At 31.5% G+C, this 21688-nt stretch overlaps 2 protein-coding genes across 5 annotated transcripts; both read right to left on the bottom strand.

Moving 5' to 3' along the window:
* Window positions 1–188: 188 nt before the first annotated feature.
* LOC120272282 (protein ACCUMULATION AND REPLICATION OF CHLOROPLASTS 3) lies at window positions 189–7466 on the bottom strand. Of its 2 annotated transcripts, none has more exons than XM_039279059.1 (16): window positions 7171–7466; window positions 6905–6963; window positions 6651–6715; window positions 6387–6521; window positions 6047–6095; window positions 4047–4159; window positions 3889–3960; window positions 3515–3625; window positions 2831–3012; window positions 2544–2750; window positions 2364–2455; window positions 1862–2271; window positions 1635–1739; window positions 1414–1551; window positions 702–868; window positions 189–486 (listed from the first exon to the last, which is right to left on the bottom strand). In XM_039279059.1, exons 1-16 carry the CDS (start codon window positions 7437–7439, stop codon window positions 411–413), a joined length of 2250 nt encoding a protein of 749 aa, XP_039134993.1. In that variant the 5' UTR covers window positions 7440–7466; the 3' UTR covers window positions 189–410. The 2 variants fall into 2 exon arrangements, with proteins under 2 accessions (XP_039134993.1, XP_039134994.1); XM_039279060.1 differs by having other exon boundaries at window positions 6886–6963; window positions 7171–7312.
* A 3944-nt stretch (window positions 7467–11410) lies between these two features.
* Window positions 11411–14245, bottom strand: LOC120272573 (protein indeterminate-domain 4, chloroplastic-like). 3 transcript variants are annotated; one of them, XM_039279431.1, is made up of 5 exons: window positions 14062–14245; window positions 13813–13875; window positions 13519–13698; window positions 13028–13427; window positions 11411–12470 (listed from the first exon to the last, which is right to left on the bottom strand). In XM_039279431.1, exons 3-5 carry the CDS (start codon window positions 13664–13666, stop codon window positions 11660–11662), a joined length of 1359 nt encoding a protein of 452 aa, XP_039135365.1. In that variant the 5' UTR covers window positions 13667–13698; window positions 13813–13875; window positions 14062–14245; the 3' UTR covers window positions 11411–11659. The 3 variants fall into 3 exon arrangements, with proteins under 3 accessions (XP_039135365.1, XP_039135366.1, XP_039135367.1); XM_039279432.1 differs by lacking the exon at window positions 14062–14245 and adding an exon at window positions 14007–14025; XM_039279433.1 differs by lacking the exon at window positions 14062–14245 and having other exon boundaries at window positions 13515–13698; window positions 13813–13958.
* Between the last annotated feature and the right edge of the window lie 7443 nt (window positions 14246–21688).

The raw sequence follows: 21688 nt of genomic DNA, 5'->3' as shown, positions 1-21688 counted from the left end.
TTTGCAGCTCTCCAGATTCATTTAATAGAATCAAAGATAAATGAATGTAAACCATGTCAACGATGAAAAATATTGAACATTCCTGTCTCCATTTTTCGTTACATATCAAACACATTTCCTTGTTGTGGTACTTTATACAAAAAAATCCTCTATGAAGATCATGATCATATAAATACGACAATCGAGCATTTTGCAGAATCGAACATTCATTTAATACAAAAGAAATTCAATTGGTAGTCAACAAATGTTTAAACCTGGCACATGTACAATCAGCTCCATCTTGGTGCTGATTGCAGGTTTTCTTGTCTATGATACAAACACTTTCACAGATAATGTTTTGCTGTGTCAATGATCAAGAACAGAAGAAAGTGTGTTCAAACAACTGATGATGGACTTTGCCAACATATTAACTAGCCACCAGTTTCATCATCCTTATCAAGCCGAGTCCTAGTCACAAGAACACCATCGTCCCATAACTCTGTCCACCTATTTACAAGAAATCGTTATATTTCGAATACCAAGTTAAATGATCTTCAACCTGGTATTGATACAGTGATGTCTAGCATTGAAATGAGGTTATAATTCTTGAAATTAGATGACCGTTTAATTAATTTGTTTATCTTCGGAAAACCGAAATACAGACAAAAGAAAAACATAGGTTAAGAGAACAAGGAAAGGAATGTTTCCAGGAATTTATTCACCTTGTGCCATCCGCATCAATGCAGAGGCTTTGACCATCACGCCAACCATTACTAAAATGGCCAAAGAAGATGCTGCCATCTTTGGAATAAAGCCTTCCTTCTCCATTTGCCTTATTCTTCCAAAAGTTTGCAAACCAACGACCACCATCATGAAAGTAGAACCACCCCTACAAAAAGTTTAACCGGCACCCTTGGAATCAAAAGAGAAGGAATAATTGTTTCCATGTAGTGTGCTTATGAAGATTTGAACTTGTGTTAATGTCTATAGGTTGTGAAGTGTAAGCAATGTAGAAAATGATAATAATGAAATACTTGCATACTAAAAAAGCTCCATCAAAATTATAACATAAACTTGCTTATTTGAAGGGGACAAAAATTTCACAATATGCATCAATGATTTGGAGAACTATAAAAAATACATCAAGAATTGTGTGAGCTGTAACATCATTCAAAGCCTGATATGTTAACAAGTTACTCGCAAGAGTATTTATTCCAGTAAATACTAAAAGCATGCCCAGTAGAAAGTTTGCTGTTATGATAATTTCTTAAACAATTATACAGACTTTAGTGATTAGTTGAATACTGATACGTTCTTACTTCAAAAAAGTTATCTCTTTTGCTGTATTCTTTCTTAACAGCCAGATAAATTTCAAGAAAAATAAGCAATAAATGTACAGCAAACTATTTCTAGCCAAAAAAAAAATCTACATACCTTTCCATGAATGAGATCATCTCTCCATGAACCTTGAAACACATCCCCATTACTGTAGCAGAATGTACCAGTACCTGATCTTTTACCATACCGCCACATGCCATCATAGAAGCTACCATCTGTGAAGGTTAGACGACCCTAAAGCAAACATCATGCATGTATCAGTACGCAGCTAGAATCATAGTAGTGGATTGGGCATCCCAGCATGATAAAGGAGATACCTTTCCTTCTGGAAGACCTTCTTGGCATCTGCCCCTATAAGTGCCACCCCTATACTGCATTTCCAGAATAGGTGTCCAGCTCTTGAGTGAATCTCTTTCTGCCTCCTACAAGCAACTTACTGCTTTGAGGATTGCAAATGAATGAACATAAATGATGCTGCTAAATTAAGAGAGATGTATTATAAAAAACAATAAAAAAGTAACAAATATTGACAAATAAGAAGTACCAGTACTGATGCTGCTCGGTCAGAGAGCAGCCCTCTTTTTCTGGGCCTAATTTCTTGCTTCCCCTTTAAGCGTGTCACAGCAGAACTGTACATATCTTTTATTGCTTCAAAACCTGTGCCTGACTTTAATTCCATGTAAGGGATGCTTGGGGGAACTAAGGATATCCTACTAGTACCACCAAAAGATTTTGGTAGCTTGGAGTCAGAATATGACGATCCATCAGAGATTTGATCAGAAGATTTAACACCAATATGGCTTGAAAAGGTGAATGTATCTAGCTTATCAATCTTTTCTGTCCCACTTAAAATGGCTCGCTCTTTAGCCCATACTTGAGCAATCTGATATCCAGGACTAACATCCCAGCTACCTGGTTGCTCTGTTTCCATGTCTGCTTCTTCTGTAGATTGTACTATTGTAGCCAGTAGTGAACAGAGAACTAAATTAGTCAATCTGGGGAGGACATTTAGAATGTAAAACCGGAAAAGATATCATAAGTCACACCTAAATCAGTCTGAAATTCATTTCCAGAAGTTGATTGATTTGGGATATCTGATGACTCAATGCAACTTCTGTCATTATCAAAGCTCAATTCTCTGCCAAAACGAGAAGGCACGTTAGTCTCCCATGCCTTCAGAGTTGAAACAAGCAAAATCAATAAACTTTGTACACCAAGTTCATTACTTGCTGAAAGATTCGGCTTCCTTGTCTACAGCACCATCGGACAAGTTCATGTTATCTGATAAGTTGAAGACATCTGATGTCCGAGATGATGCATAATTATTCCTTTGCTCTGGAATGCTTTTTCCTAAAAAGGAGGAGAGAAAGGGGAAGCGCACAGCCAGACCACCAAAAAAGCTCTTCTTGTTGGGAACAGTTTTCTCGTCGCACCTGTCAATCACAAACAGCATTTAAAATGGCATAGCAGGCTTCCCTGACCAATAAACCAAAGTATATACAGTAATCCTTACCCAACAATCAGGAGTGTAAGTATTATAAGGTTTGGCTCAAGATCTGGTTCATGAATTCTTGAAAAAATTATTTCACAAGTGCAAGAAGTAATTTGTCGGAAGATCTGAACATGGGCAAGTAAATCATTTTCTTCCAAGGGAGAAGCACTCGCAAGGGTGAAGATAACCAGGCCATTTGAGTTCTGAGCACCAAAGATAACACCAAACACCAGATAAAACCAAGTACCCAGTAGATTAAAACCCATGGGAATTGAAGAATGGGAATAAGCTTAAAGCAATAAACATGGTAAAAAGCGAATAACATTGTAATCCAGGATGTTACACTTTTCACACATACACATGAAAATCAGAAAGTAAAATTGAGATTAAATGCTTTACAGTTTACACCGACTTCATTATCTAGCTTCCTTTTAAGCAACTAAATTTCCCATTGAAATTAGATGGTGCTCTTCATTATGCAGGAGAGCTAAAAAAAGATATTACATGTCCGCCAAATTTACTCATAATTCATATGGCTATACACTTTTTTCATCATAAATCCTACAGCTAGGAGTAGGAAGCTACCAAAAAAGCTCGAGTTCACAAATATTGCTCGTGATGACTCTAAAGATAATGAGAGTTTAAGAACCAATGGGAACTGAAACATGAACCATCATACTATAGATATTGACTGAGAACTTTTACCTTTAGGCCATCACAAAGAGAAGGACATCGGGAGATAGCCTGTGCAATTGTTGTCTTGATGTTGTAACCAGCTCCAAAACTAACTTTAGCCTCTCCGTAACTTTCTAAAAGCTGCAAATATAATAACCAATACACAAATGACAACTTTAGATATACATAAAAGAGAAAAAATGATGCATAAGATTTAGAGACAGAATGTCAGGGATAGAGTCACTTTTAGGAGATTTCAGTGGATTGACATAGAAGAATTTTACACTGTATGAACTAAGAAGGTGTTTAGACTTGGGACCATTTGTAGCAGTTAGTTGAAGTGAATCAAAAGTACCATTCAAAGTAATATTAGTCAGACTACAATTTTGATGGGTTTCAATGACCTTTAACACATCCAATGATTTCAACAGCTTGGGTAGTGCAGCTGACGTGTCGAGCAGCTTCATATGCATCTCCTGATAATTTACAGAGAAATAATCAGTTCTATAAAACTGCCAAGAGTTTCAAATGTAGAAAGAAAAATTAAAATAAGTCAACTTACAGAGATTAAAAAAGAGATTGTAATTAAAGCCACAAAAACAGCATTGTTGGCACTTTCTAATGCCTCAGCTAGAGTTTCAACTTCCACTTTGAGTAATGAATCAGCTTCAACGACTGATAATAAAAAATAACATACTAAGCTAAAGAAAAATGCAAGTATGAAAATAGTGATTAGTTTGAGTTATCAAAATGAGTGTACAGTTGATTTCATTGTGGAATTATTGTGAGAATACTCACCAATGTAACTGATGAGTGCAATGCTAAGCCAGTGAGAAATATATAATTCAATCCAGGTGGATAAGCAGCCACCTGCTTGCCAGTAATCTGATTCAAATCCATTGCATGTTGATCTAAAATTCTTAACCTTAGGGCCTACATTCAAGGTGCACACAAATCTAGCATGCGGGAAGCATGCAACTACAGGGATTTGAAAAAGAAATTAATCATGATTTGGAAGATATTCTTTACACAAACCCTCTTTGCTGACATTCATAGGAAATATTTTCATTAGGTAAAAATTCTGGGGGATGCATCATATACCCAACCTAAGTCTTGCACTACTAGACATTTGGAAAGACTTCACACCACTTATGTGATGAATTGTTCATGTTGACACACCCCATACCAATAGTTATGAACCCCGTAGACCATCCCCATGGGGGGCGGTGAAGGAAGAGCACCCATTGGTAGAAAAAACCCACAACCCCACTTTTGCCATATATATCGTTATTTGGTGACCATATTCATTTGGGCTACAGTTGAATGGCGAAATAGGTTTGATTGTACATCTTTTTATGTGAATTTGCTAGCCCAACAAATTTTTCCCGAAATGACCCAGCCCAATTGGGAAATCCCAATTCAGTGGACCTTTCGATACAATTAAAAAGATTGCCACACGGGTGCCATATTCTAAAAGCTCAAAGCTTTTGAGACATTTCGAAATCGAGAAATCTCGACAAGAGCAGGTGCTATTAGAGAACAATTAGCCGATTCGGATTTGCAAATTATTCTAAATATTGTGAGATTTCATTTCGTACAACATTTTCAAATCGATCATTTTGAGAACATTCTTTTGCTGATATGATTACTAGTATTCGATGTTGGGTCATTCATAGCAATACTATACCTTACCTATTCATTGCGGGTTGGTCGGTCCATATCCGGTGCGGGCGTTAGAGCATTGAGAGGACCTTTCCCTAGTATGAGAGGACCAGGAAGGACGCACCTTTGGTGTACCAGTTATCGTGCCCATGGTAAACACCTAGAAATATATTGATTTCCCATAAAGGAGCCGAATGAAACAAAATTTTCATTTCTCCTATAAAAGACACCTCACGTGATCAAATTCAAGTCATGCATATAAGCACGGGGTATTTTTTTCTTCTATTTGACATCATTAGTATATCCCATATACATAACTTTGGAACTAATCAAAATCAAGACTTGGGTATCAGAAGCCCATTGTCTGCTTTGGCTCAACCCATACCAAGCTTAGCGATTTTGCCCTATAAAATACATCTTGCATAATCAAGTCCAAATCATACATATAAACACACAATATTTCTCCCCTTTTTCGATATGAAACTATTTAGTTTATTCCCTGTACAAAACCCTAAACCTACTCAAAATTGGGAGGGGGTACAAATATATCCATTTCTCATGTAGAGATAGAAGATGTCTTGTCTAGTCTCATGTAAAAACAAAATGTAATGATTTGAGCATTGAATTTACCACATTTAACAAAAAAGAAAGCTTATATCCAAAAAAATCTATTATAGCAACAAATGAAAAGATGAGCATCTAAACAAAGCCATTCAGCATAGAAATTTCAAACAGCTAGACACCCATTTCAAGTTAAATCTCATTTATAATAATCAAGCTCAAATTTTACTTGTAACATGTGACAAAGAAGTTCTAATAAAACTACCACAAACATGCCTAGAAAGGAACTGTGACCAGGCTACAAGATATGAAATTTGAAATGGGACACAAGATACTTACCAATATAAAAGTGTGAACACTCTCGAAGCTTACTTGCTATATCATCCACCTGTAGATCCAACCACCCGAATTACAATAATATTAAATAATTATGCTTTTCAAGCAAAGTGCTACAAGCCTACAACCTTCGTTAGAAAGGAAAAATTCAAGAAGTGCATTCCAACAAAATTTCCTTTTTGCTTAAGTAAATTTCTGAAGTAATAGTTGAGGGTAAAATTTTCAAACGTATTCTAAATGATATTTTAGAAAAAGCTGAACAAACACACAATCACAGAGCGAATTGATCAATACTAAACAGATCAAAAGGAATCTAACTCAATATCAGGCTACAAGGAATTACCTCTTCAAGTCGTCTTTGTCCCTCAAAAGTAAATGGCTTCAAAAGTATGGCAACAGACAACCCACCTGCTGATTTAACAGCACTTAGAAGTTCAGTAGCTGTAATAAGATCCATGCCATGCCCTGCACTTGCCACCTATAAAATAAGATAGAATTACAAGACCAAGAAAAGAATGCCAAAACTGCCCGTGATAGTAAAATTCTTATCAATGAAAAACCAAGTTCTTCATATAAGAACTTCACCAAAGGATACAAATATACATACAAGAATAACAGCCATAGGACATGGATGCAATGTTAAAGGATATTCCACATTTCTGACAACCGTATCTGAAACAAAAGAGAATTGAGATCAGGAACCATTGCAATTTCTAACATACTAAACGACAATCAAGACACAGTACACCTACGGCATAATTCCAAAAGCTAGTTAGATTTAAACTACTAGTCCCTTATGCATACTAACCACTAAGCCTACAAAAAAATTGCTTAGAGACTACCAGGTATGCATGAGAGAACCTGTTCCAATACACCGTTCAAGCAACTGAACCTTCGTAGAATCTCTTGCATGAATAGTCCTACAAGAAAATCAAACATCACAATAACTACACAAATTTTCTTAAAAACCAAAACTTTAGCAAAAAAAAATCCTTGCTTGATAGCATTTACAAGCAAATCAGCAGCTCAATAATAAAACTCGCTCATCAATGCATTAAATAACACTCAAATTAGTTTCAGATACACGAAAATTCATAACAAAAGGGGGAGAACGAAGGAAAGCGCACCAGAAGCGGAAGCGAGAAGATACGGCAGAGGAGGAGGAAGCAAGGCAGAAGTCGATGACAGCGTCTTTCCGGCTTCCAATGCCAATCACGTCCACTGGCCCTAAATCTTCGCACGGTTCCAAAGAAGCTCGGAAGCGAAGAGGAGTTCGCCGACTACGGAGTACGGTGCGGAGGGGGAGACGCCGAGCTGGGATCCATGGAGAAGAAGGACTTCGCCGGAGAGAGGACGGCGGAGAGATCGCAATGGGGATTCGAACAGCGGCCTCCATCGATCGAGAGAAGGAGGAGCGGGAGAAGGATGAGGTCCTAAGAGCTATAGTTTGTGAATGGGCTTAATTGGGCCCTATTTTGGGCCGGTCCGACGATAACTTGATCTGTTCATTTGGGCTTTTCGAGTCTGCTTGATCGTGGGCTGCCACACTGAGGGATTATAGTTAAATAAATAATTATATGTTTTTGAAAAATATTTATTAACATTAATTTCTGAAATTTTTAATCAAATACTTAAATCCGGTTAAAAATGCAAAAATAAAAAATAAATAAATAAATAATTGTTAATAGTATATTCCTATAAAACTACATTTGTTTATAAAACCCTATAATTTATTTTTTTTATTTTTTATAAAGCAGAGAAGTTATGTTAGCGCACAGACAAGAAATTAATATGTCAAACCCTCATATACCTTTGTCTTGCGTGAGTTAAAGTTCAAACCCACCTCATCAGAGAGAAAAACATATATTTTACATAGGAACAGGTGTCAATCAACTAAAAAATGGTCGCCACAAATTATCCCTATTTTGTATTAAAATATGCAAATCAAAAAAACTTTATTATAGCTCTTGCTTTTTTTCTTTTTATTTATACTAAAAATATTTATTACAAAAATAAAAAGATTAAAAATAAGTACACGCTTTATTTAAAATAAAATTATTGAACTGATTTTAAACCATTGGGTTTAATAAACAAATAGCAGTGTTTTGAATGGCCATACAGATAAATATGATTTATAAAGGAATGAACTTACAGGTGTTGTTTGGATTAGCTTATAGCTAACCCAAAAGCACTTAACTTATAAGTTAAGTGCTTATGAGATTCATATTTGTGTTTAAATGGGCTCTTTTTAAATAACCTCAAGCTGTGAAATAAACCCAAATACAGCTTATTTTATAAGCTGCAAAAAAAAGCTTATGAAATAAACTATTTTTGATAAAGCTAATTGGTTAAGTGCAATTATTAAAATGCCTTCAACTAATCTCAAAAAATTACATGCTTTTATATTTCACCAAATTCTCTCATCCCCATAATAAGAAGAACAACAAGAACAAAATAATAATAATAATAATAATAATAATAATAATAATAATAATAATGAGGACAACAACAACAAAAAACAATAACAACAACAATAATACATTTAATTGTAAAAATAACAATAGTGACAAATATTATTTATTTGTTAAATAAGACATGTGAGTAATATATAATTATTGAGTTATTATCATAATTCAGTAAATAGGCATTTTAGTAATTTATCACTATATTAGTACTTTTGAAATAAACATCCAAACATTTTCACAACTGCAAAAGTGCTTCTGAATCTAATACATCAAAATAAAAAAATATACATAAGCACTTAACTTACTCTAAAAGTACTTTTCCAAAAGTGCTTCTACAAAATTAAAAAAAAAAGGCACATTCTTTAAAAGTCAATCCAAACAAACCCTATTGTGTATGCAAGCAATTTTTTTAAATATTTAGGTAATGTTTGAGTGGAGATTATGAATAGAATTAAGAGTATTTTTAACCTTCTTCCTTGCATCTTCTTTGTATCAGGATTGAATTAGAAAATAAGCGAAATCAAGCATAGTTTAGATGGAGATTAAAGTTTTCTTGATTGTTGGACCACTTCACAATTTCATTATATGGGTTTCATTAAATTAAATTTACATCATATTAAAAAATGTTTTTAATTATTTAAAATAAATAATTAGGAGTTTTTTTACTTGCCACCCTGAAAAATAAGGAAACTTCACTTTACTATTTCGAGACTTACTTGATTACAAATAAAAAATAATAATAATAGTTGGCAATGATATTGAGACATTAGAACTTAATAAATAAAAAACCAATGGTTCATAGCCTATCTATAGTGACCCAATATGAAGAGTATAGTATGAGAGATTTAAAAGCTCTCAGTTTAAATCTCATTAGAAACAGTGATAGTAACAAATCTCTAGTTGTGGATACAAGTTTTATAGCCTAAATTCTATGTTATTATATGAGAACGCACAGGTTGGATAATCAATTCTCAACTCATGCGCAACCTTGACTATACTACCTTTGTCACATTTTATCATAAATAAATAAATAATATAATAACAATAGTTGCTACGAATTAAAACTCTTGCTCTACTATGTTAAACAACCGACAACCAGATCTTAAATTCACTTCAAAACACAAAAAATATGAAATAATAATAATAATAGGATGAAACTAATTTGAAGAGAATTCAAAGATGGTAGTGTATGAGAATAATTGAAGGGTTGATATATTGAAGGACATTGTGTCCCTTTGCATGTGGTTTTGTAGGGTTGTTTTATGGGGAGGGGTTGTTTTGTTGGCAAATATAAACATAGGATTCCATCTTCATGGAATATCTTTGAAATAAATAAACACATCATCATATTATATACACTTCATATGCTTTGCATCATGTCTTCCAAACCCTTGAAGACAATGCTAAAAACAAAGCCCAATTGTTCTTTTTTGTTATTTTATTTTATTTTATTTGTTCGAAATAATTTTGTTCTTGTCCCACATAAAATTAATGTTGTCTCCTTTAAACAGTATTATGCTCAAAATTATTATTATTATTATTATTATTATTATGCTAACGAGAGATATGAAGTTATTGAAAGTTCAGTAAGTGTTGTATATATATACACCTTTTAATATTTTCCACTTAATTAGTGCTTACTATAAAAATGGTAATTTTTTTCTTGCCAGATGTATTGCAAGAAAACAATTTAATGAAGCCAAAAGTTTATTTTACGATTTAGTTAACCGTACACTATCATCATGTATAGCCTTTTTGTTATTTAATGTTATATAAAAATTTATATTTCAGTTTAATAAAATTTTTTTTGTAGCAAATGCATGACATGATTGTAATATAATAATTAAAAAAAAATTAATGTGGGTGTCCAATTAATGAGTAAAATAATAGATGAAAACTTAAAATTTTCTTAATTTTTCTTATTTTGCATGATTATAACTTATAATTATCTCAAGCTTTTTTTTATTAATATGAGCTAAATAAATAAATAATTTTTTTAAAAATAATAATAAAAGATGCTTTTCTCTCTCCTCACTTGATGCAGAGCAAACATAAGCCTAGTCTTTGATGTAAATTACAAGAAAGCCACCAAGAGTGGAGCCAAGATGAAAAGCCATACAGTAGAAAAGATGGAAACCAAACAAGAAGATGAGTTCAAACACTAAATTGCGCCTCTCTCTCATCAGCACGCGCAGGTTAGTAACTTATAAGGCCTTGGTCAACCAAGTCAGTCAAACTGTTTGATTTGACTTTGGACCACGTCAACATGGTCAACCTAGAAGTATATACAACTTAATTAATAAATTTATCCATCAAGGAAAGTAGGAAACTCCATGCATGAATATGAAGTATGAACACAATATATAGGGTTAGCCATGTGTGCATAAAAAGCATGGTTTTCCTTGTTCAGCATTGAGATAGATAGAGAATTAAAAACTATATATGTAATTTTATAAGATAAAAAGATAAATCCATAGATATATATATGATATATATAGTAACACGGTTGCTCATGTTTGTTTATTGAGTGTGAGTTGTTGTCAGAAATGCTTTGTTTTAGTGTAGAGATTTGTAAATTAATTTAAAAATAAATTTTTAATTTATTTTATTTTAATTTTTTAAATATTATCTAATATTATACCTATATATATATATTCATTATAACTTATTTTTTTATTTAGCTCATTTCATAGTGCCTAAATCATATATGTTTATCATCTTAATTTCTAAGTTCCTGAGAAAAATAAAAGTCCCTTTTAAAATACTTGAAAATTTTCTCTATATATATATACACACACACATAACTAATTAGATATAATGAGTAAGCAAGAGACAGAGAGATGGTATATATATATATTGTATGCTGGTAGCGTTTAACAATATTGTGAAAAGAGAAATAAAATAGATAAACAGAGAGCAAGAGAGAAGGTATATATAATAACCATGGTTGGTGCCTCTTGTTTAGCATTGAGATAAACAAAGAAAGAAAGAGATAGAGAAGATTGAAGCTTGACAGGTAGCATACATACACTAAAAAAGAAGAAGAAGAAGAAGAAGAAGAAGAAGAAGAAGAAGAAGAAGAAGAAGAAGAAGAATAGCTTCCTCAACTAGCTACAAACCAACACTGCAACCAAGTTTTGAACTACTAGTCTCAAAGCAAACTCCCACCAGGAAAGGACCTTGAAGATGAACCTCCTGATTTCATATCTGAGTGATCTAAAGAACCCATTTCCATCCCTTGATGTTGTTGTTGTTGTTGATGATGATGATGAAGATGGTGATGATGATCTCTCTGAGACATATTACCACCTCCCATGTTTCTCACCATGCTCCCAACTCCAAGAAAATCTCTTGTCAAAGTGTCATTAGGTTTTGGATTCAACATGCAGTTCATCAGGTTCTGCAACTGAGTTTCATTGTCCAGTTTTGAGCTACTACTGAATCCTCTAAACAAAGATGATGTGTTACTGCTTGTTGTTGCACCCATTTGTGCTGCCTTTTGAAGAAGTGCAGTTGCTGACATTTGAGGCATCACTTGCTGATTAAACATATGACCACTGGTGTTATCACTCATTAAACTGTTTCCACTGAACAGACTTGTTGCTTGATGATGATGATGATGATGATGATCACCACCTCCATTTCCAACACTAAACTGATCAGAAGACATAATTAAATGAGCAGCACTATTTTGGTTGTTTTGAAGTTCAGGAAGTTGTTGTTGCTGCTGTTGCTGCTGCATCAATCCATGCAGAGATTGATCGATTTGGTTCGAGCTTCCACCGCCGAAAAATATCGGTTGTGGTTGCGGTTGATGAATGTCGAAAGGTCGGAGATGACCTTGTGTTTGTAAGGATGCAATGTTATTGTTCCCATAAAGACTGCTGAGACTTGTCGGAAGTCTTGATGTTTCTTGAGCCAATGCATCACAAAAAGCTCTGTGAGTAATGAAGCTATCACGCCTGCAAAATCAGAAATGATAATCACAAAAAATAATAATAATAATAATAATAATAATAATAATAATAATAATAATAATTAGATAATGATGATCACTATTTCAAGCTCTGGCTCTTCCTTAAATGCAAAGAGAGAATGTTTTCAAAAAAAAGATGCAAAAATAAAGAGGGCATCTAATAAATGAAATCAAAACTCTTTTTCTCAATGCAAGAATGTCACCAAACCCATGAAAGCCACCATTCAACAACTCCATTTCCATGCAAATCAATGAGAGAGTCATAAATGATCATGAAGAGATAAACACACAACATTATTAAGTTCAAAACCAAAAGAACTCCTTCACTGTAATGCATATCCTCTTCTCCACAACTTGCCAACTCACAAGAGAACAAACCTGATAAACCTTGCATACATGTCGGCACGTGAATAGAGAAGATAGAGAAAGTGGCGTTGATCTCAAGGATAAGAAATGAGATAAGTGAAAACAAACCCTAACCCTAATCAAACAATTCCAAAGAGAATTATGTGTATGCTGAGTTTGTGAATCAAAAGAGTGAACCTGGAGAAGAGAGTGCCACAATCACACCGGTACTCACGAGTGCCGCAAGTCTTCGAGTGAGCTTTCCAGTCCGACTGGACGGCATATCGCTTTGAGCACTTATCGCACTTCCACTTCTTCTCACCGTGTTTCCGACAAAAGTGTTTCTTGATTCCAGTGAGATCACCGAGAGCTCGGGAAGGGTCATGGTGGACACAAGTTGGCTCCGGGCATAGATAGACTTTCCGGCGTTGCACTTCCTTTGTGTTCTTTTGCCGGAGCTTCCAAGGAAGGTTATGGCCTCGCCGATGAAGCTGAAGGTTTTGTTCTCTCTGAAACCCTTTGTTGCATACCTCACAAATAAACCGATTTGTCGCCATTAGTGTCTTTGGTGACAAAGCTATCACTTCCGCATCTGGGTCTGCAAGATATGAATTATATAATTCAACATTTAAGAACTCATAATTCACTAAGAATTGGATGTATATAGTGGAAACAAATTAAATACTTGCATGGAGTTCCAGGGTTGCGCTTCTTCTTGGCCGGAAGAGGAGGAGGAGGAGGGCCGGAAGAGCTAGGTGTGGCCGACGGCTGTGTCGGCGTGTTATTGAACTCATCTCCGATGCGGAAGAAAGACGATGACGATGAATCCGCTGCCATGATTCTTGTTTTGGTTTGTGTGGCAAAGGGAACTGATGAGAAGTCCAAATCAGAAAACAAATAAAAGTTGTCAATCAATTCCTTTTGTTGTGATAGAAAAACAACATGATGAACATATATATTTATGTGTGTGTAGATCTGAGCACCTGATAAGAGGAAAGCTCCAAAGATTTTTGCCCACTTTCAGACTTGTATCTTCTTCACCACATCTGCATAAGAACAAAGAAAGAGTTGCACTCAGAACTAGTGGTGGTGATGATGATGATGATGATGATGATGAGATGGAGAAGAGAGAAAGATAGAAGACAACAAAAGAGAAGAGCTAATAAGATATATATACCAAAACAAAGAAAGGAAAAGGAAAGCAAAAGGAAATGAAAGCAAATAATATTTTCCTTCTCTTCTTCTTCTTCTTCACCTCCTTCTTTCTTTCTTCTTGGCTTGGTTTTGCTTGCTACTTTACACCGCAATTAATGGATAAACAAAATATTTTTTTGGGAAATTATATATATATATATATATATATATTTATTATAAATAGAGAAGCTAGATAGTTGAATTGTTTTGAGAGAAGAGAAGGAAAGGGAGGGGAGGGGAGGCGAGGTGAGGTGAGATGAGATGAGGTGGTGATGGGGTCTCACGCAGACAAGAGTGTCGTTATGTGAAGAAGAGAGGGTGTAGGGGTCCAGAGAGCTGTAAGCCTTACCTTCTTCCCATTCCCATCCCACCCCTCCCTCTTCATCTCCTTCTCTCCATCTCATGCCATCCATGTCAGGACAAACTCCTCTCCCCTAGCTTCTTTTCCTTTTCCATTTTTCTTTTTTTTTTCTTTCCTTTGTATTTATTTATTTTATCTTGAAGGAAAAAAAATCACTCTTTCTTATTATTATTATTATTATTATATTTTTCTTTTGAAGCAATAGAAATTAAATCAATATAATTTGAATTATCTAACGAATCTAATACTATGCAATAATTTCTTAGTCTATTGAATTTGAATTATTTGTATAAAATATTTGTGTTCTTACTGAGGAGACGGATTCAAGTCTCAACTCACATATTAAGAATATAGCCGTGTTAATGTATTAACTCTGCACATGTAGTATACTAATCTAGTCTAGAAATCATCTATAATGTATGCATAGTAGTAAAACCTTATTGTAATATTGAATTTTTAGAAATTTTATCTACATTTTTTTCATGAGTAAGTTTGATTTTCAATCTAAATTTTATTAGTGGTATTTGTAAAAATTTAGGGAGAATTTTTTTGTCATACATAATAAAATACTTACAATATCTTTCCCTGTATCTTTTTTATTTTTTTATTTAATTTTTATTTAATTTTTTAAATTTGATTTATAAAATAATTATGAATGGAAAGTGTTTTGTTGAACAATGAAGTAATTATAATTTAGATATGAAAGATTACAAATTTTATAACTATTTTCTACTTCATTTATAATAAGATAGTATCTAAAATAATTATATTTTTCTAAATTGGAGTCTATTTGACTGGTGCTTTTAAAACAATATGTTTGAATCCTTACAAATTCAAAAAAAAAAAAAACCTTTATTACATGATACATGTTGTCATGTATGCTTTTCTACTGTCTAAATTTGATAAATTAAATAATATTTATTTATTTATTATTCCCTTTTAAATATGTAGAAAATGATGTTGCCATGGCAGATACGTTAAATTGAGAAAAAAAAAGTATTATATCAATCAATTTTTTACTGTTTAATTACAACTCCTAATCATGCAGCCTTTTAATTTATTTTAGTTAAAAAAAGCATCAAGTGCAACACCATGGTATAAAAATTATCGACCACTTATTATATTTCCAAAATTATCTTATAACATATCCGTTATTAATATCCTTGTGAATAGTCATCATCTATATATATATATATTAAAAAAATTAATAATAATAACACACTCATATTAATAAGTAATAACATTAGTTTTCATAAATTCAAAAATTTATTAACAATATATATTAATAAGTACTTTATGAATTTTTTTTATATCTCATCGGCTATTATTACAATTATCATAGACATACTTCTTCATACCACTCCTATTATATTATGATAGTAATATTCCATTTCTGTTCGAAAGTTTGAATCCCTTTCAACTCACAAATTAAAGGTTCATTGCTTTTTCCTTCCTCATTTATTAAAAAAACCTAATTCACCTAAATAATAACAAATACAAGTAAAATATGTATATATATATATATATATATATATATATAAGGAAGCAGACAGATGAGAGCTTACTTAAAATCTCTGCAAGTAATTGAAAAACATAACACAACCAAAAGTAAACAGTAAGGACATACATATAAAGAATATTTGAAGGACAAATATGCTGCAAAGTTTGGTCATTTTTAATAATTTATACCCACACTAAATTCCATGATGATCTATGCCAGTGTGACACATCCGGCACATTACTACCACCATTATTCATATTTATTTATTTATTCGTTTATTATTATTATTTAACATGTGGGTCCATTGATCATAATCATAATATTTTATTATTTTTGGAAAATTTGAAAAAAAAAATTAAGAAATTTGTTTTCTTTTCTTGATTTTTTTTAAGTAAAAAAAGGAAACTCTTGGATCATATTGGAGAGTCTCAATCAATGGCCTAGTATGTAGATTTGAAGTACTGATATCGGTAGGAGTAATAGCCTTTTGAATTGGCCTAAGAAGAACAAACTTTTTTTTTGTAGCTTTAATAACTTATCCATCAAAAGGAATTAATTATAGACTTGTCATCCTTCCTACTGTCATTTCTCTATACTACTTTGCTATGTTTTGCTATATATTGTCACAAAATTAATATATATATATATATGTGTGTGTGTGTGTGTGTGTGTGTGTGTGTGTATTTAAAATAAGTAAATTTTGAATAAAGTGTGAGACCTTAAATGATTATATATACATAAGCCATGATCTGCTGACATTGTAGTTACAACATATAATTCAAGATTAAATTATTAAATCATAAAGTAATAGCTGAAAATAAACAGTTTTTTATCATTGAGTATTGTTGACAATGTGATGTTTAGCCTCTTTTATTATCATAATTTTTTTTCTCTTCGGAAACTCTTCATTAACTCTTTTTTATATTTTAATAATAAATATTTAAATATATTAACCTTTTACATGTTGCTGAGGATGGACTAATTATCCGTAGTTAGTTTTCGTCTCTTCACCGTCACCTTCTTCAATCTCCATGTTTTGTACTGTCACACTTATTTCATTACTAATGGATCTTAGATGTTTATGTTCTTTTGTATCTTTTATCTCTTTAATTTAATAGTTAATGTTGTCTCGCTATTTTTACTAATCAAATATAGTTTATTAAATTTTTTTAAATAATTTATAAATCTTTAACAACACGATATTATAAGTACCATATGATAGGTTCCCATATGTAGTAAACTGCATGTAAAGAAAGTTAATTAATAAAAAAATAATTATTAATGGAGGAAAATGGTAGAAGATATGGGCCATTGAATGAAGAGCGTAAAAACAAGAACATGACTGAGGACAAGCTTTGCCATGGTCTCATACATTTCCCATTCTGAAATGTCAACCTCTTTTCTCTCTCTTTCCCCCTCAAAACACTCATTTATTTCTAGTTATTCTCTTTAGGCATTCATGGTGGTACAAGAGACAGAATGACAGTATGAGAATCTCTTAAATTATTAATTTATGGCATTTCCTTCCTTAGGGCTTGTGACTCTCTCCTTCCAAGGCTCCCTTGAAACTTCATTTGGAGAGAGAGAGAGAGAGAGAGAGAGAGATATATATATATATATACTTATTAAAGTTCTTAATGTTTGTGACTCTCTCCTTCCAAGGCTCCCTTGATATTTCATTTGGACATAAGTGTGTATGTATATACACACATTTATCAATTTCATATGTTCATTATCTTTTTTATTGTTATTAAATAGAAAAAATGAATTATAACTCTTTGAAAGTTTCATAATATTCCAGATAGACCCTCTGATATTTGAATTTATCAGATAATCCTTTTTTTTTTGACAGTTTTACTTTTCAATTAATGCAGCTCACTCCGTTAGTTTATTCTATTTTACAACATGTACTTCCCGCTTAAAATATATAGTTTCTGTTTAACATTACGTGTTTTTGTTTAATCAAATGAGTTTTCACTTAACATATAGCATATTTGCGTTTAAAATTTGACTTTTCCTCTTAAAGTTATGTGTTTTCGTTTAAAATTTAGTGTTTTCGTTTAAAATTATGGGGTTTTCACTCAACATTTAGTGTTTTCACTTAAAAACTAAGAGCCAACCAGTTAACATCAGTTACCTTTATATCAACATCAATCATCTTTATGGCAGAAAGATCTTAAAAATAACCTGTCAAAAAAAAGAAATTTTTTTTTAGAATACTCAAAGTCATGGGATTTTTTTGTGAATACCTTAATTTTAGAGGAACAATTTGTTCATTAATGATAATATATTTAAGATAAATGAATATTTTCTATGATAAAAATTTCAACCTATTGATATGATTTGAATTGTTAGATAAATCCAACAATTCAAAAAACCAATAAAGTTATATTTTAAATTATAAATTTGACTAAAATCGTGGCCATCACTTGAACTTGATTAAATCTAGTGAGCATGTCGTATTAAATTTTTTTATTCACATGTGTATCCTAATTTTTACATAATATTGTCCCTTTCTTTGCATTACTATCTTATTGTTTATTATATTATTGTCATTGTTTGATAAATTTAAGTGTGCTGTTACATTGTTTCCCAACAAAAATTATGTCAGCATAACATGCATAACAAGTTCCCATCTTAGTAACAAGAATAGGAAAAAAAATCATGACAATTAATATATATTTAGAGCAATATATCGAACAAGATAAAAGAGAAATTAAAATGAGATTCTTCAACCATGTTTCTCATGTATTGCATATATATTACACACGCCAACAACACACTAAATTGGGCAAACATCAATTGAACCTGAAAAATGGAATCGTTACTATTAATTTGAAATTGCATCACATCCAAATGACTAAACAATCAATGTGTGATATCACATCTTTCATATTTTGTCTTCAAGGTTATATATATATAATTAATGTTTTGTGTGTCATTAGATGATGACTATGCATCCTACTTGATAGTGATATATTTTTAGGAATAATTAAACATTAATCTTGATTATGTTTGTTAAATAAAATTTATCCCTTTAACATGCATCATATGTATGAGAGGATTAATATTAATTATACTATTTAATATAATAATGTTCTATCAACCAACAAACCTTTTTTGTAATTTACGCAAATTTTTGGTTGAATAATTTATGAACGCTTGTGATGTGATTAGATGTTTATAATAATTAAGAATATTTGAAGAAAAATGAGCTTAAAAAAAGGAGATAGACTTTATTAGTTGATTATTACATCGAAAAGATAATTAAAACAAATACATTTTTATTTGAAATATTGTTTTCACTTGTGATGTGATTAGATGTTTATAATAATTAAAAATATTTGAAAAAAAAAGCTTAAAAAAAAGAGAGATAGATTTTGAAATTTATTAGTCGATTATGACAGCAAAAGAGAATTAAAAAAAAATATTTTTATTTGAAATATTGTTTTCGCTTATGATGTGATTAGATGTTTATAATAATTAGAAATATTTGAAGAAAAGGTTTTTAAAAAAGAGAGATAGACTTTGAAATTTATTAGTCATATCAAACTAATAAGGTAAATGAAATATAATCAACAAAACATTAAAATAGGAAGACCAGGGTTGTTCATATGTGTGAATTAATGTTGAGATGAGTCAAAAAAGTTTAGTAATAAGGTGACATGTAACTTTCTTTCTTGATTTCATAATATATATATATACCCTGGTACCCTTAATATTAAAGGCCACATCACTGTCCAACAGCATCTTTGTCAGTCAGCTCTGAAAACCCTAAATCAAATTAAAGTTATGTGGACCTCATGGTCACAGTTTGTTCTTACTCTTACCACATATAAGAATGAAATTTAATTTACTCACTTGCATATTTGTATATTGTTGCGTGTGATTTCAATTACCCGCCTCAATTATATATATATATATATATATATTATGAATTCAAAAAGCTCATGTTAGTTAGGGTTGTGTTCAGTTGGACAATGAATGTTCCACACCAATATCTTTCGTAACGGAATCACTGCCACTGAACCAAAGACCCATTGACAATTACTTTTCTTAATAATTTTTTTTAAATTTTAAATTAAATAAATTTGTTAATCGATGTAAACTCAATTTAAAGATATAGTTTAATAATTAAAATAAACCTACTTTTATTTAAAAAGTTTTAGTGAAAAATATATATGTTGCCATCTAAATCTTTTTTTTAAAGAATATCCTCTCATATAAAAACTAAAGGTTTCATTTGTTTTTGTTGGTGTTTTGTTAATTGAATTTTTATTTAGATTAATTTTATTATTAAAATCATGTGTTAATTTTAATCTGTATTTTAAATATTGATTTAAATGAATTAAATTTATAAAAAAATTACATATATGCCAACATTGGGGCCTCAGACCTATCATTCTTGTAAATACATGTACATACTATTTATTCAGAGAAGAAAAGATTCAAAATGGATGTTATGGTGGAAGCTATTGTGCATAGATAAATTTTACTAATGTACTTTAATTAATAAAATAAAAGATTTATAATTTTTTAATAGGATGAACAAACCATTCATTTTAATCAATATTGTAAGAGGAACTTGATCCTCAGCCTCTTATTTGGCAAGAAAAGAATTACTACCTTTGTAACGTGAAAGCGGGCATAGATTTATTTGTAGGAAATTAATTTCACATGATAACTTCAAAATAGATAAATTTATTTGTTTTAATTCATTGTGAGTGTGTGTGTGTGTATATAAATTTTTAGGTGAAAGGGCTAAGACATTAGAATGTGGATGTGATAAAGAAGGTAGGACAACATGCAAGCATGCATGTTCAGTGTTTATATTCAATGGTTTTACAAATCAGGTGACCATGCACACCCAATGCATATACATATATATAATATAAAATAAAAAAAAGGAGTGGATTGGTTAGAACAAATAAGAAACTCACATTCTTTGTCTTTATATTTATTTTTATAAATTTTTATTTTGAGAAGTGTGACGAGTACAAATACTCCGTCACGTGTGGGCAAGTAATATTGAAGTTCTGTTTGTACACTCTCATCTGACCGGTATAAAAATTAGGTTTTATCTGCACTCACAACTGAAGATTTTTGACATTTACTGGGTTTAGCGTATTTTGAACTTGGGCATTAAATTTTTAAAAAACTAAGCTTTTTACAATGGATCCCATACAGCTGGATCAAATACCCTTTGATTTGGTAAACTTTTCAAATTTGTTATATAAGATTACATTCAACAAAAGTTTTGATGTGAAAAAAATCCCTGTTAAAAAGAAAATATTTAAACATCTCTAAATGAGAAAACTTTGTCTGTTTAACAATTTTTTTTTTATTAAATTAGTTTTATATATAATATATATATATATATATCATAGTCGCAAGCATGTGAACAAAAATAACAAAAATTTAGAATAATTTATTAAAGAGTTTTTTTTTTCAAATAGCCACAAGTCTATATGATTAATAAAATGATTAGATCATGTGGTAATTATACAAGGGAGCTAGCCAATTATTCTTTATTTATGTTTCATTTACAATTAATCTTGATTAACCCTGTATATAAATATTGCTTTGATAAAAATACATTATTTCCAACTGACTACTATAATCTATCAATTGATCATATGAGTTTAAAATATAAAGAATGTCATGTATATATACAAACTATCAAAGTTCCCCATGCATGCTATATATTGAAAGGAGTTTATTGAAGTTATAAAAGACTCATGCAAGTAAATAAGTTGGTCCATATTTACACAAACAAACACACACATTCACATAAATATTATAT

The sequence above is a fragment of the Dioscorea cayenensis genome, chromosome 11 (assembly GCF_009730915.1).
Source record: "Dioscorea cayenensis subsp. rotundata cultivar TDr96_F1 chromosome 11, TDr96_F1_v2_PseudoChromosome.rev07_lg8_w22 25.fasta, whole genome shotgun sequence".
Taxonomy (NCBI): domain Eukaryota; kingdom Viridiplantae; phylum Streptophyta; class Magnoliopsida; order Dioscoreales; family Dioscoreaceae; genus Dioscorea; species Dioscorea cayenensis.
The sequence above is the reverse complement of the archived record's forward strand: the minus strand, read 5'-3'. Positions and strand labels throughout refer to the sequence as shown.

Bases quoted from the DNA above. Each gene is read 5' to 3' on its own strand.
- LOC120272282 (XM_039279059.1), bottom strand. From the start codon at position 7,439: ATGGAGGCCGCTGTTCGAATCCCCATTGCGATCTCTCCGCCGTCCTCT. The intron at 3,961-4,046 runs GTAAGTTGACTT...GTAAATTATCAG, and splicing joins CAATCTCTTTTTTAATCTCT to GAGATGCATATGAAGCTGCT. The intron at 3,626-3,888 runs GTCATTGAAACC...TTATATTTGCAG, and splicing joins AATCATTGGATGTGTTAAAG to CTTTTAGAAAGTTACGGAGA.
- LOC120272573 (XM_039279431.1), bottom strand. From the start codon at position 13,666: ATGGCAGCGGATTCATCGTCATCGTCTTTCTTCCGCATCGGAGATGAG. The intron at 13,428-13,518 runs GCAAGTATTTAA...CATATCTTGCAG, and splicing joins GCGCAACCCTGGAACTCCAT to ACCCAGATGCGGAAGTGATA. The intron at 12,471-13,027 runs GTTCACTCTTTT...CTGATTTTGCAG, and splicing joins TGTGGCACTCTCTTCTCCAG to GCGTGATAGCTTCATTACTC.